The sequence below is a fragment of the Capra hircus genome, chromosome 5 (assembly GCF_001704415.2).
Source record: "Capra hircus breed San Clemente chromosome 5, ASM170441v1, whole genome shotgun sequence".
In the NCBI taxonomy this organism is placed as follows: domain Eukaryota; kingdom Metazoa; phylum Chordata; class Mammalia; order Artiodactyla; family Bovidae; genus Capra; species Capra hircus.
Genome location: NC_030812.1, coordinates 29,412,647 through 29,426,625, shown reverse-complemented (window position 1 = coordinate 29,426,625; position 13,979 = coordinate 29,412,647). Strand labels below are relative to the sequence as shown.

The 13,979-nt window shown below is 41.1% G+C and overlaps 1 protein-coding gene across 3 annotated transcripts in view; it reads right to left on the bottom strand.

Moving 5' to 3' along the window:
* CERS5 (ceramide synthase 5) overlaps positions 5,763–13,979 on the bottom strand; it is a 30,471-nt gene continuing 22,254 nt past the window's right edge. For 2 of the 3 annotated variants that reach the window (XM_018047805.1, XM_018047807.1), the window contains exons 5-10: positions 12,883–12,933; positions 11,755–11,847; positions 10,004–10,132; positions 9,798–9,904; positions 8,874–9,030; positions 5,763–6,669 (exon numbers count right to left, since the gene is read on the bottom strand). In XM_018047805.1, the coding sequence (XP_017903294.1) occupies positions 6,520–6,669; positions 8,874–9,030; positions 9,798–9,904; positions 10,004–10,132; positions 11,755–11,847; positions 12,883–12,933 (687 nt within the window). In that variant the 3' untranslated portion in view covers positions 5,763–6,519. Of the gene's footprint in view, positions 6,670–7,954; positions 8,064–8,873; positions 9,031–9,797; positions 9,905–10,003; positions 10,133–11,754; positions 11,848–12,882; positions 12,934–13,979 lie in introns of all 3 variants that reach the window. The other variant, XM_018047806.1, reaches the window with a different exon arrangement.

Below are 13,979 nucleotides of genomic sequence, written 5' to 3'. Positions count from 1 at the left end.
GGGGTCACAGAGTCAGACACAACTTAGCAACTGAACAACAACAAGCTCATACAACTCAACATAAAAAAACAAGCTGATGAACAGAAGACCTGAATAGACATTTTTCCAAAGAAGATACCCAGATGCCCAAAAGGCACATGATGCTCAACACTGCTAATCATTAAGGGAAATGCAAATCGAAACTACAATGAGATATTACCTCACACCTATCAGAATGGCTACTGTCAAAAAGACCACAAATAAATGTTGGCAAGGATGTGGAGAAAAGGGAACCCCAGTACACTGTTGGTGGGAATGTCAACTGGTGCAGCTATTATGCAAAACAGTATTGGAGGTTCCTCAGTAAACTAAAAATGGAACTACCATATGATCCAGTGATTCTCCTCTTCAGTATAAACCTGAGGAAAATGAAAACACTAATTTGAAAAGATAACATGTACCCCAATGTTCATAGCAGCACTGTTTATAATAGGCAAGATATGGAAGCAATCAGTGTGTCCATCAACAGATGAATAGATAAAGAAGATATATTATACACACACACAAAAAATGGAATATTACTCAGCCAAAGAGAAGAATGAAAATTTGCCAACTGCAACAGCACAGATGGACTTGGAGGGTATTATGCTTAGTGAAATAACACAAATACTCTGTTATCACTTATATGTGGAATCTTTTAAAAGATATATATGTCAAACTATCATAAATCAGTAACACTTTAATTTTTTTAATTAAAAAATATTTATTTGACTGATCAGGTCTTAGCTACAGCATGTGGGATCTTCAGTCTTTAGCTGTGGCATGTGGGATCTAGTTCCCTGACCAGGGATCAAACCCAGGTCCCCTGCATTGAGAGTGCAGAGTCTTGGCCGCTGGATCACCAGGGAAGTCCCTTTAATATTTTTAAAAGGTAGAGTAAGAGGGCCGTCTTTCTACTTGACTGTCTTTGAGCTGGAACATTTGTCTTCCGCTGCCTATGGACTTGGACTGCAGCTTTCCCCACCGGTTTTCCTAGTTTTCAGGCTTTTGGACTCAGATTGGAACTATACCATCAACTATGGCCTTCTTGGATCTCTAGCTTACTGACTATAGATCCTGAGATTTCTCAGACTCCAAAACCACATGAAACAATTCCCTGTAACATTTTTGAAAATTCATACATAAATATATATATATCCTACTGGTTTGGACTACACATCCATATTAACAGGAAAACTTAGCTCTTCATTTTAATTGTTGTATAATATTCCAATTACATGAGTAGATTAATTTATCCCATTTCTCTAGTGGAAAAATCACTGATCTTTTTCCACTTTTCCCCCACTTATAAGCAGCAATGCGATTAATTCCCTTGTTCTAGTTTCTACAAAAGATACTTAGCTTTACTAGTTATTAAGTTGCTTTTCCAAGTTATATCAGTGTTACTCACACTGGCAACATTTCTTCATTCTGTTGGTGTAAAGTGGATTCTATTCATTTTACATATCATTGATTTATAGTAAGGTTGATCACCTTTTTAGTGATTATCCATTGGCATATTCACTCTCTAGGAATTACCTATTCATATCCTTTGTTCCCTCCCCTCTCTCCTTTTCTTCCTATTGGGTTGTCCTTGTCATTTCTTTAATTATATACACTCTGGATACTTGTATTTTGTTAGCTGTATGTGCTGCAGGCTTGAGATAATCTTCTGGACCTTTTCTATTTGGTGGGGGGTGTTGGTGTAGTGTATTAGTAAGAACTCCAGCACTGTCTGCATCATCGTGTACAGGTCTTCCCAAAACAGGCCCAGAGATAATTAATCTGAGATCAATTTTCCTGCAAGTTCTTACCTGGGGATGAGGTTGGTGGTTGTGATGTTTCCCAGACCACAAAGGAAGTATGCATTTAGGTTCTCAAATTCACATGAAGTGTGGGCCCAGAATTTGAGAATATTCTCAAGAGCATCCTGACCTCACAAGCCCAAGCATTCAAACATCTTTGCTTTCTCCTTTTGCCAACTGCGTGGATTTTTCATAGTTCCGTCCTTTTGCTGCTGCTTTAACTCAAGGTCTCAGTTCAGCTTCCTGCATGGGGCCACAGTCTTATCTCTTGTCAGTATTAAAACCCAACTCTTTATTCCTTCAGTAATTGCATCAGGTGTTTTGCCTTCTGCTCTAGTTTTCAACTGCTTTGCATTTTTTGTGTCAGTTTCTTAGAAGCTCAGCTGTGCATTAAAGGGGGAAAAAAAAAAAAAACCCACCTCAAGTTTATCCACCATTTCTAGATGTTTGTTTCAAGTTATTTCATATCAACCAGAACTGATATCTTTCATATACTCCCATCTCTCCCAAACATAATACCTTCCTATTCCTGTTTTCCTGGCAAAGTTCTACTCATCTTTAATGGTCCAGCTCCACTTTCAACTTTTCTCCCACCTTGCCAAGAACAGTTGCTATCACATTGTATAATTTTTTTTTCCCTTTCCTTACTGGTGTCTGAGCCCTCTGAAAGTAGAAACCAGATCTTACTCGTCTTTGTGTCTCTAGCTTCTCTGCCACAGTGCCTATCATCAAGTAGGCACTTGATAAATATTTCATTCAAGTGAAAATGTCTTCCTGCAGGCATACTGGATCTAAAGTCTGAAGAACTTGGTTTAAAATAAGCATACTACCACCCACTAACTACACTTCATGATTGGTTTTAGGATTGTGAAAGCTCATGATATATAACAGGCAATCTAAAATGTTTGTGTTTTTTGAACAACTTCTGAGACTGTTTTGTCACTGTGGCAGACTGAATTTTTCAAAGGTGAATGCAACCATTCTCCATGCTCTTTTTAAGACAATTTTTGTCTGCACTGGGTCTTCATTTTTGGCACATGGGCTTTCTCTAGTTGTGGTGTGCAAGGGGCTTCTCCTGTTGTGGAACATGAGCTCAGAAGAAGTGGGCTCAGTAGTTGTGGCACATGGGCTTAGCTGACCTGCAGCATGTGGGATGTTAGATCCCCAACCAGGGATTGAACCTACATTCCCTGCATTAGAAGATGCATTTTTAACCACTGGACCACCAGGGAAGTCCTTTCCCGTGCCCTTCTGCAGTGACCTCACCAATCCTTCATCAAGAGGTAGAATCTACCTCAGCACTCCCTGGTATCTAGGTGGTCCTTGTGACTACTCCAATCAGTAGGATACAGTGGAAGTCATGTGTGCCAGCTCCAGTCAACATTCTTTAGTTTTGGCCACACTGCAAGGCTGTGGGATCTTAATTCCCCACCAGGGATTGAACCTGGGCCACCACAGTGAAAGCACCAAGTTCTAATCATTGAACCGCCAGGGAGTTCCCTCAATCAACACTAACTGGCCTAGTGACTTCTGCTTCCTGCATCATGCAATGCACCCATTTGAGCAAAGCTCAAGGCATGGAAAGATACGTTTAGGTGTATTAGTTGACAGCCCCGACAGTTCCTAGGGAATGGCCAGCATTAACTTCTAGCCAGACTATTAATCATCTTCGACATCCAGCTCAGTTGAATCTCTATAAACTACTCCATTCCCAGCTGCCATCTCACTGTAACCATATGAGATACTTCCAACTGTGCTCATTTAACCAATCAAACCATGAAAAATAATAAACTGTTGTTTTACACCATATTTTTAGGTGGACATAGTAAAAGTCGCTCAGTTGTGTCTGACTCTTTGCGACCCGATGGACTATACAGTCCATGGAATTCTCCAGGCCAGAATACTGGAGTGGGTAGCCTTTCCCTTCTCCAGGGGATCTTCCCAATCCAGGGATCGAACTCAGGTTTCTTGCATTGCAGGCGGATTCTTTACCAGCTGAGCCACAAGGAAAGCCCAAGAATACTGGAGTGGGTAGCCTATCCCTTCTCCAGCAGATCTTCCCGACCCAGGAATTGAACCAGGGTTTCCTGCATTGCAAGTGGATTGTTTACCAACTGAGCTATCAGGGAAGACCTGGTATGTCTTCCCAATTTATAGCAGCTTCCCACTTAGGGTCAAGGTACAATCCAAACACTCATTTATAGAATGCAGGTAACAATCCCTACTTTTACAAAGTGTTCTGAAGTTTGCTTTTTGATGTTGTGAAATCATCTTCAAAGCAGTTAAGCACTATACAAACGTGTTATCTTTTCAGTAAATAATAAAGTTAAAACTTCTTGTGGGATCTAGTTCCCTGACCAGGGATCGAACCCACATCCCCTATAGTGCAAATGTGGAGTTTAATGGCTGGACCTCCAGGGGTCTCTCAAATTCTTTTATATTCAACAGAGGAGAGGTAATGCCTTGCTTCTCTTATAAATATTCCTAGTTCTCGGGTAGGGATGATGTGTTTGCATCTAACCTGCTCTCAGGCATGAAACCTTCCAAGGCCATCTATAAATCTGGCCTCATGACAGTTTTGCCATCCCAGTTAACACTATTATTTTCCAGTTCTGTATTCAAACCCTCTAGCACCCTCTCACTTCCCTCCAATTTCAACTATATGCTCAGAACAAGCCCTGTTCCTATAACCGACTCTAATCTCAATTCAGTCGTCCAAAGTTAACTCTAATCAGTCTGTGCCTCTGGCTAGATGTTTCTTCAACAACTATTCTTCCTCACATGAAGTCTTGAGAAGTGCTGCAGTATAGTGATTAAGAATAGAGACTCTGACTCCGATTCTTTACTAGGTGTCTGAATTTAGCGAAGTTAGCCTATTTTGCTGTACTTTAATCCTCTGTAAAGTACTTGATACAGTACCTGGGTATGTAATAAAGAGCTATGTGTTAACTATTATTAATTATACTGCATGTCAGATTAACTGGGACAACTAATTCAATCATATTTACAAAGCAACTGTTCAAACTTCAAAAGGCATACATACCTTGTCTGACTTTCCAAAGTATTTTCATATTTCACAATTACTATTCAACAATATGGTAAGTTGAGGAACTAAATGTAAGACCTTAGTCTTTTAGTCTTCCTGACTAGTTCTGACTAAATAACTACGTACGATTTTTTACAACTTAATTTGCCCTTGTGCTATATATATATATATATATATATATATATATATATATAGTCTTTTTAAAATCCAGCCTCTTAGTAAGATAAATTTAGTAGGGTCAGTATCCCAGTAATGTCAATGAACATCAAATGAGTATTGATTCTTAGAATAATAACCTACAATAACCTATTTCTTTCCATTTTTATCCGTCTCCTTAACAATGAAGCACTCCATATGTCTTACTGTACATAAGAGCATCTGGAAATATTTTGATAATCTGAATATTCACTGAATGGAAAATATTCTAAGAGATAAATACTACTATTGGTAATTTTGCCTAAACCTCAACTACAGAAAAATCTAGATTAGGAAAATTGTTTCTCCATGGGCTAAAAGAGAAACTAGAATTAAAAGAGAAAACATTGGTTTAGACTCACTTATCTCCATCTTAAGATGTTAACTGGCAGTCTCTGTATTCAATAAAATGGGAAATACAGGAAATACTCAGGTGTCTTAGCTCTTCAACCAGTCTTTGCTGCTTTGGCAATATACATGCTTTTATTTCCTAGTATTTTTTCGTATGATCACTACACATGTTTGTTTTTCTTAAAATATAAAGCCTTAAAATGCAGGTACTCTCTCTCTAGCATATGCACAGAAAGGAAAAACTTGGGTGTCCAATGGCCTCTAGAATCAGACCTGAAAAAGTTATTAATCAGACTATGGATTCAGGGAACTGGGGATAGAGTCACTAAAGAGGTTGAGACAGCAGATGAGGGTTGAAGCACTTTTAATCACAGAAGAGTAAACAATAGTATAAACCGTTAACAGCTCACCCAGTGGCTGTTGTCCTCCAGCCCTCAGCTCACCCGCTCCTCCCACCCACCCCCACTTCCTGCGTACCATTGAATAAAGAGCAGGGTATCAGCAGCTGTCCCTGTCACTACCAGGTGGCAGGAAGGGGATCTAGCTAGGGGCCGCAGCAATCTCTGGCCACCCATTTCATGGTTGTCTGTTTGCATACAACTTCATGCGAAATATTCCAGCTCCAAAGAAGAAACAGTGCAGAAACGTGGAGCTAAATTCAGCTGCTCCATTCAGATGGTCAGGGCTCAAGAGCCATGGGCAACCAGGGAGGGGACACTCTGGAAACAGCATAATTCAAGATGCAGCCAAATCTGGGACTGAGGTGGGTTCAGAGGAGACCAGGCAAGGCCTAATGGCCCTAGTCCAGAAATGTGCCCCAACCTAGGCAACGAGACTCACGCATATGCACAAATGCACATGCACAGGCGCGCACATACACACACACGCACGCGCACGCACGGAGCAAATAACATTACTGAAAGAACCTGGAGGCTATTAAATACGAAATGGCTGAGTTTTTTTTTTTAAGTGAAAATATTTGATTCTCCTCAGTGCCCTGCACACCCCCTAGTCCCAGGAATGTAGACGTGGGGAGGCCCAAGAGGAGTAGGTTGCCAGTGGCCCTACAAGTCCGTCTATGCTGAAGTCCCCATACCAACCACCTTACTCTTCAGCCCAGTAGCTGCCTCCCATGTGACCATTCACCCGATTGGCACCATTGCTGGAGCTGCGGCCACAGGGACCTTTTGAGTTGGTGGTTATATCTTCTTCCTCTGAGCTGCTCTCCACATCACTGCGATCATCCTTAAGCACCTGGGAGGGATGGGGGCAAAGGTAGGAAAGGTAAGGACAGGACTCTTCTAGAATCGTAAGACAGACAGAGCCCACAGAGCCCATGCTTGGGCGCTGTTTCCAATCTGGCCTACTTTCTGGTGGCACCTTGACTCAAAATACTATCGGGACCATAGAGACTTACGAATACCTGCCTGCTTTCTCTGTTTCTCTCTCATCATCTCTACTTCTGTTCTCAATGTAGTAAGTAGCTGTCCTGGTAGAGGAGTTTACCTTTCAGACCAGCCTAAAAGAGCTAAAAACATTCACATACCCTTTCTCTTCTACCTCAAAAAGAGGAAAGGCCAACACAACAACCCGCGGCTGCCGTCATCGCCTCCGCGGCGGTTTTGGTTATCTACAGAGTTCTGCCGTATCCCCAGAGCTGATCCACAACTGGGCCTTTTTAGGTGTCCTACTCTTCCTGGGCTCAAATATTAACACCCAATGCACTTGTTGCTTCAATTCTTTCCCTTTTCTCGTAACAGGATTACCTCTCTAGTATCCTGAAGATGCACAACATGGTGAAAAGAAAAGCAGACTGGCAGTCAGCAAGACAGGAATCCCAGTCCCAATCGTGCTATTCTCTATGAATCTTCACCTTTCAAACTCAGCTTTTTATTCTGTATTTTCAAATGAAGGATTTGGATTAAAGCAGGCTTTTCCGATCTAAACTATTCTGCATACCTAGCAAAGTATTTCAGATTTTCTATCATGGACCATAAGTAAAAAGGAGAGACAGCGAGTGAGACCTGTGTCAGGCTTTTGCCCTCCAGAACTGAAGGATAATAAACGTGTGGTGTTTTTTTTTTCTAAGTAAATAAGAGAAGGAGGTGATAAGGAAACAATACTAAAACTGCTGTTACCAGAGGGTGGGGTACTTGCTTTGGTTAACTCTAAGATTCTGTGGCTTATTATACCTATTGACCTCTGAACCCAGATCACCCAGAGTTGATTTTCTGATTGTCAGGAAATTTCCACCAGAGGGCAGTGTGTTAGATTTGAGCTAAAGGGAAGCTCAAAAAGGAGGGATGGGGGCGGGATAGAAGGGAAAAACAGAAATGGAAAAAAAAAGAGCAGACTCTACTCTTGCCTCAATTTAGGAAAAAGAATCTGGCAACTTGAGCTCCATTCAACAGCGCCCCACAAGGTCAGGAGAGAAGGCATGCTCCATACAATGCAGGGAACAGAAAGGAAAGCGAAGGAAGGAAGAGAAACATTCAGATAGACATGCTTCACTGAACACAAGAAGCACAGATACACTTACATGCAAGAGGTGAAACTGTCCAGCTCCCACCAGGCATAGAAAAAAGGAAGGAGGTGAGAAAAGAGTGGAGAGTACAGAGTCTGGGTCTAATCCTTCCTGGATAGGTCACCTGGTCAGGGAAGAAAAGCAGGGGAAAAGAGAGATGTCCAATAGCTACACCAAGATGCACAGGCATACTAAGCAAGTTCTGAAAGCAATTAAAGCCATAAGGAACAGTGTCACAAGAGATCATATATTCCTGGGAACCATTCCATCCCTTTGTCCTAGAGTCATAACCTCCAGCAGAGCCCCTCCCCTTGGGATTGTATGTTACTGAAGGCTGAATCCCTCAGGCTAATCACAGTTTGACTGACTACTTCAGAATTTGCAAAATTCAGTTATGAGTTTTATCACAGGATGACGCCTTTCTTTGTGCTTTTGAGCTCTTGAACTAAGGTGGGTATCTGAAGCCCTAAAAACCTATCTCACTTAAGACCCTGCCTCATGCAACAGTAAGTGAGGCTGGTACTTAATTCCTTACATAAACTGTATCTTGAACACCACAGTGTGGCCATCTTGGGGTAGCTTGTGAATTACCATACCACTCCTAGGCAATCTAACATCTTGGCTTCTATACAGTTTATATCTTGGAACTCTGCATATGATTTCCTTTGAAAAAAGGTTTCCATGCTAAAAATAAAAATATGAAATCCATGATGTAGGTAAGGGGTAGGTTGAAATGGTCTCCAAAACCTAATCCTGTTTATTATTTAACAAAAGTCATTCCTATGCGGCAGGAAGAAGGCAGATCCTGTCTCTGACATCTAAGTCACGTCTTAGATGGCTAAACACTCATACTTAAAAAAAAGATGAAAACATTAGAGCCCTAGGCTTTTTGCTTGGTAATACCCCAAAGAAAGAAGCCATCTTTTACCCTTACCTTTCCTCGGATCAAGGCTTTGAAAGCAATTCGTGCAATTAGGTAGGACCAGATGACATGCAGAACCTGCAGGACCAGGAGAAGGCCATTGAAAAGCCACCAGGAGGGATAGGGCCCGATCATCTCCCAACTCTCAAAGAGGGTCGTGCTCAGGATCCTATAAGAGGAAGGTCAATGGTCAGATTCTAGAGTCAAAGCCAGACACATAGGGATGAAGTTGAATTTCCCAGAAAGCAGAACTTTGCATTTTTACACCATACCTTCTAGCAGTGGAAGTTCCAGGGATATTCATGCACAGTGAGAAGACAGTAAAGAAAGGGGCCCATGGAGTTTTCTATCTTTAGGAATAATGGAAGATATAGAACTCTTAGCAACTGACAGAATAAGTCAGATTACTAATCACTTCAAATAAGTCATATTACTGATCCAAATATGCAGAGTATCACAAATTTGGGACAACAATTTTAATAATAACCCTAGGAATAATTCAGATCCTCACACATATACAGGACAGCTGACTACTTCCCTCAGACTAAGGAAAATCTCCAACCCACAGAGTCAATGACTTGTAATATAAAGTCGTGAGTATATAAGTGAGAGTGTTGTGGTAGTGGGAGTGGTCAGGGTGGGAGAGAATATACAGCAGGAAAATAAGCAAAAGCCGGAGAAGTCTGCAATCAGTGCAAAGAGGGCAAAGGAGTTACTCAGCCATAAAATGAGATGAATCAGGAGAGCCATAGCTAAGTGAGTTGGATGCTCTCGGTCTACATCATACTGTATTAGAAATACTGTACAGGGGAAATGAGGTCCTTCAAAAATCCATAAAAGGTCAGGTGAGGTCAAGCAAAAAGCAGAGCAATATTTTGGGTTAGGGAATCTTGGTGTCTGTTCCCTAAACTGGTGACCAGTTTCCCTAACACTTACCAGAATGGATAGATTCCTAGGCGAGTCACCACAAAAACAGCACTGAAGATCACAAAAAGGGTGTCACAGAGACGCTGGTACTTGGCATAATTGGCTAGCTTGGCTGCCTGGAGAAAGAAAGATAAGAATTGAATCGGGGAGAAAGCCAGTTCTCAGGAAGAAAAGTAAAGAGGACTAGTGAGGGAAGAGTCGTTGAGGGGTCTTACCTCCAGCAAGAAGTCTGAGACATCATGTAGGCACAAGACCAGCGTTCCCACTCGAACCATGTTGTTGATGTAGGAGAAGGTAATAAGCCCAATGGTGGCCAGGTGATGCACAAACATGATCAGAAAGTCCTAGGAAGGAATGCAAATAGCAGAAGCAGGTAAAGGCAAGGCCGCAGAGCTGCTACACAACTCAGTGCCCTGCACTGTTCTCGGAGGGTCTCATCCCACCCCTTAAGAGTTTCATTTTGTTTAAATTCTCCCCTAGGGAGCTGCCTAACATTTCACCCAAAACTCTCCACATCAGTGACTGACCCATAATCTACACTCAATCTATAGCTCAAAACACAGAAAAGAGCAATTTTCTTTGGTAGCTGCAGAACATGTAGACTTCAGATGCATAGCTGATACCTGGAGATAATTTCCCAGGTGGTAGTCAGGCATACAAGCCTTATATATTTCAGATTCCTTGAGCGTCTGAGACTCTTCTGCATTGATGAAGGGAATTTCAACCAAAGGGACCCAAGAGAAAGGGGAGGTTTGTGGAGGGGAGAAGCTATTTCAAAACATTTCAGAGAAATGCTAAATAGTCCATCTTACTACAAGCACTTCCTGCTCTCAGATTTAAAGCTCTAATTTCCTCTTGGGTTCAAATAACAAGGTTAGACCCTGGGAAATCTCTAAATACCTGAGTTATTACACATAGCTAATATATACTTCTCAGCCCAGTGAGGGATAGAGGGTGGGAGGAGGCAGGTGAATTCCATCAGAGAAGCAAGGATATAAAGTCTATGCTCTCCATATGGATGGATACAATCATATGTTCTAGCTCTTAAGTTGGGGATGAGTTTACAAGTACACATTCTAGAATGTTTTAAAACCTACATACATATTATAAACCTTTTTATATGTGTCATGTATTAAAATGAAATTTTAATAAGGAGACCTATGTCTCCATAGGAGTGTGTGTAACTGTCTTGAGTAACCAAAGGAGGGTGAGAGGCATTTAAATTATATATCACACTTCTAGGTTACACAACAACTAATAAGCCAGATTAATGTCAATCCATTCCCACAAGTGCTAACCCTGATTTTCCTTACCAAAGATAACCATGAGTTAAGCGACAGATTAGGGTTAGAGCTGCTGGAATTGCATTATGTCAGGTGGATGCCAATAAAAGGTGAAGATTCTGCCCTTCCTGTATACTTACAAAAAACTTAAGTCATTTCCAACTTTGCCATTCTGCAGGCAAGTCAACTCACTTCTCTGAATCTGTTTCCTAAATAACAGCAAGAAAAGGGTAAACTAAAACATCTAAAACCCCTTCCAACTGACATTCTTTTAAGTAAGCGGGGTCACCAAGAAGAGAGAACAGAGAGGGAACAAGGGTCACTAATGGCAAAAGTTTTTCTGGAATCGAAGCTTTTCCTGGATCAGGCCTTGCTATCCCTAAGTTTTGACTAGTTTCTTGAGCTTTATATGTGTAAGAACCTTGGAGAAAAACAAAGGAAAGGGTATGCTTCTTAGCTGGTTAACTGTTTTCATCCTGGGCTGCCCTGAATGACTCAAATATACTTCACTAGTCAGGGCTCACTTCTGAGAACATGACAAAGAGCTGAAAGTCACACTGAACCTACTTTCACCTTCTTTTGTGGTCCTAATCAGGACACAGAATCCATCACAATGACATAATGGTAGCTGCTGGAAAGGAGGGTGCCATAAATCAGGGTGTTAAGGGAGCCAACGTCCTTACCTTTCTTTTAATGTCTGTAAACTGAGAAAACATAAGAGACCAATAGAAAGCCAATTCCATGATATAATAGTAATAAAGTCCACTTGTGAGAGGCTGGAAGAGAAAAAGAAGTAGTGAGGATACCAGCTAGTCAGACTCATTCCATGTCCCCAACTTTCTTTGTGTCAGCGCACTCATACCCCCAATTATTAAATACTCTTCCTCTCCATCATCTTCCAAGATGTGCAATAGCTAACAGACTTTGGATTGGTATTGACACTTAAAACTCTTCCCTTCCACATATACATTTTTGTGTGCTAAATCACTTCAGTCGTGTCCAACTCTTTGCAACCCTATAGACTGTAGCCTGCCAGGCTCCTCTGTCCATGGGATTCTCTAGGCAAGGATACTGGAGTGGGTTGCCATGCCCTCCTCCAGAGGATCTTCCGACCCAGGGATAGAACCCACATTTCTTGTACCTCCTGCACTAGCAGGCGGGTTCTTCACCACTAGCGCCGCCTGGGAAGCCCATACACATCTTTGGCTCATCTTTTAGAGATCAGGTAGGCTTCCCCAGTAGCTCAGCTGGTAAAGAATCTGCCGGCAATGCAGGAGACCCCAGTTCGATTCCTGGGTTGGGAAGATCTGCTGGAGAAGGGATAGGCTACTCACTCCAGTTTTCTTTGGGCTGGTAAAGAATCCACCTGCAATGTGGGAGACCTGGGTTTGATCCCTGGGTAAAGAGTCGGACATGACTGAGTGACTTTCACTTTCATGGTTAACAAGGACACGACTGAGCAACTAAGCACACACCCACACACACACCACAATCAAATCAGTGTGTCTAGAATTCTGGGCAATTTTCAGGGGATTAAATACACTAAGGCCTTACCTTCTTTTACCCTGTGAGCAACCCCCTGACATTTTTCTGCTTTAGACTAGAACCAAGATGCTCTTATGGGATTCAAAAGGGACACCTGAACCAGAAAGCACCTCATTAAGTGCCAAGAAGCTCTTTTCTTTCCAGCCCAATTAGGGTGAATATCTGGAACAAAGAGGTCACTGGATTTCACTGCTGTGGGGACACACACACACACACACACACACACACACACACCCCGTGTCTTTCTTGAAGGGCTCAGATCTTACCTGATAAGGGTAACTGTGCCAGCACTGTCGGGTGTCCCAGAACCAAGGTGACTAAGAAAAAAACAAACAATCCAAGTCAGTTTTCAGAATTCCCTCCTGGCCCGTCTACCTCTCTCTATATACTTTGGGCAAAGAGATGGGAAAGAAAATGGAACCCATCTAGACAGAATTTAGGGATCCTTAAAGGCTAAATAAACAATTATACTTTTTTGCTAGAACAAGAAAGTGCTATTACGAAGAGAGAAACAGTACACAAGAGCAAAGAGAGTGCTAAGATAGCTTTTGGTAACATCACAACCTGGAATATATAGGAAGCTGGGAGGCAGGAAGACAATGATTTCATTTAATGACCAAAGGAGATCTCTCTGTGCCAAAGATTCAAAAGTAATCTTCTCCAATGGAGTTTCAATTATGTCCTTTGAGAGGGTTGTCCATTTCACCTAAGTTGTTGAATTTATTACTATTAAACTGTTCATAATGTGGTCTTACTATTCTTTCAATGTCTACAGGACCTATAGTTATAGCCTCTTTTTCTCCCTGATACTGATAATTTGTTTTCTTGTTTTTTTCTAAAGGTTTATCAATTTTAATTAAAACTTTCAAAGAACCAACCTTTGGCTTTAGTCATTTTCTCCATTATTTTCTAATGCCTATTTCATCAATTTTTGCTTTTCTTTTTTTCCTTTCTTTTAACTTACTTTGGGTTTACTTTGCTCTTCTTTTTTCTGGATCTTAAAGTGAAAACTTAATCACTGATTTTAAAGTTTTCTTCTTTTCTAATATAAACAATTAAAGTTATAAATTTCCTCAAAAGTATGCTTTAGCTGCATACCACAAACTTTGGTATGTTGTATTTTCAGCATCATTCAATTAAAAGTATTTTCTAATTCCCTTGTGATTTCTTATTTGATCTTTGGGTTATTCACAAGAGTTGTTTAACTTATAAATATTTTCTAGACATCTTATTATTATTGATTTGATTGCTGTTTTAATTCCATTATGGTCAGAGAACATATTTTGTAAGATTTCAAAATTTTTAAATTTGCTGAGACTAATTTTGTGGCCTAGCATATGGTTTATCTTAGCTGATCCTTTAC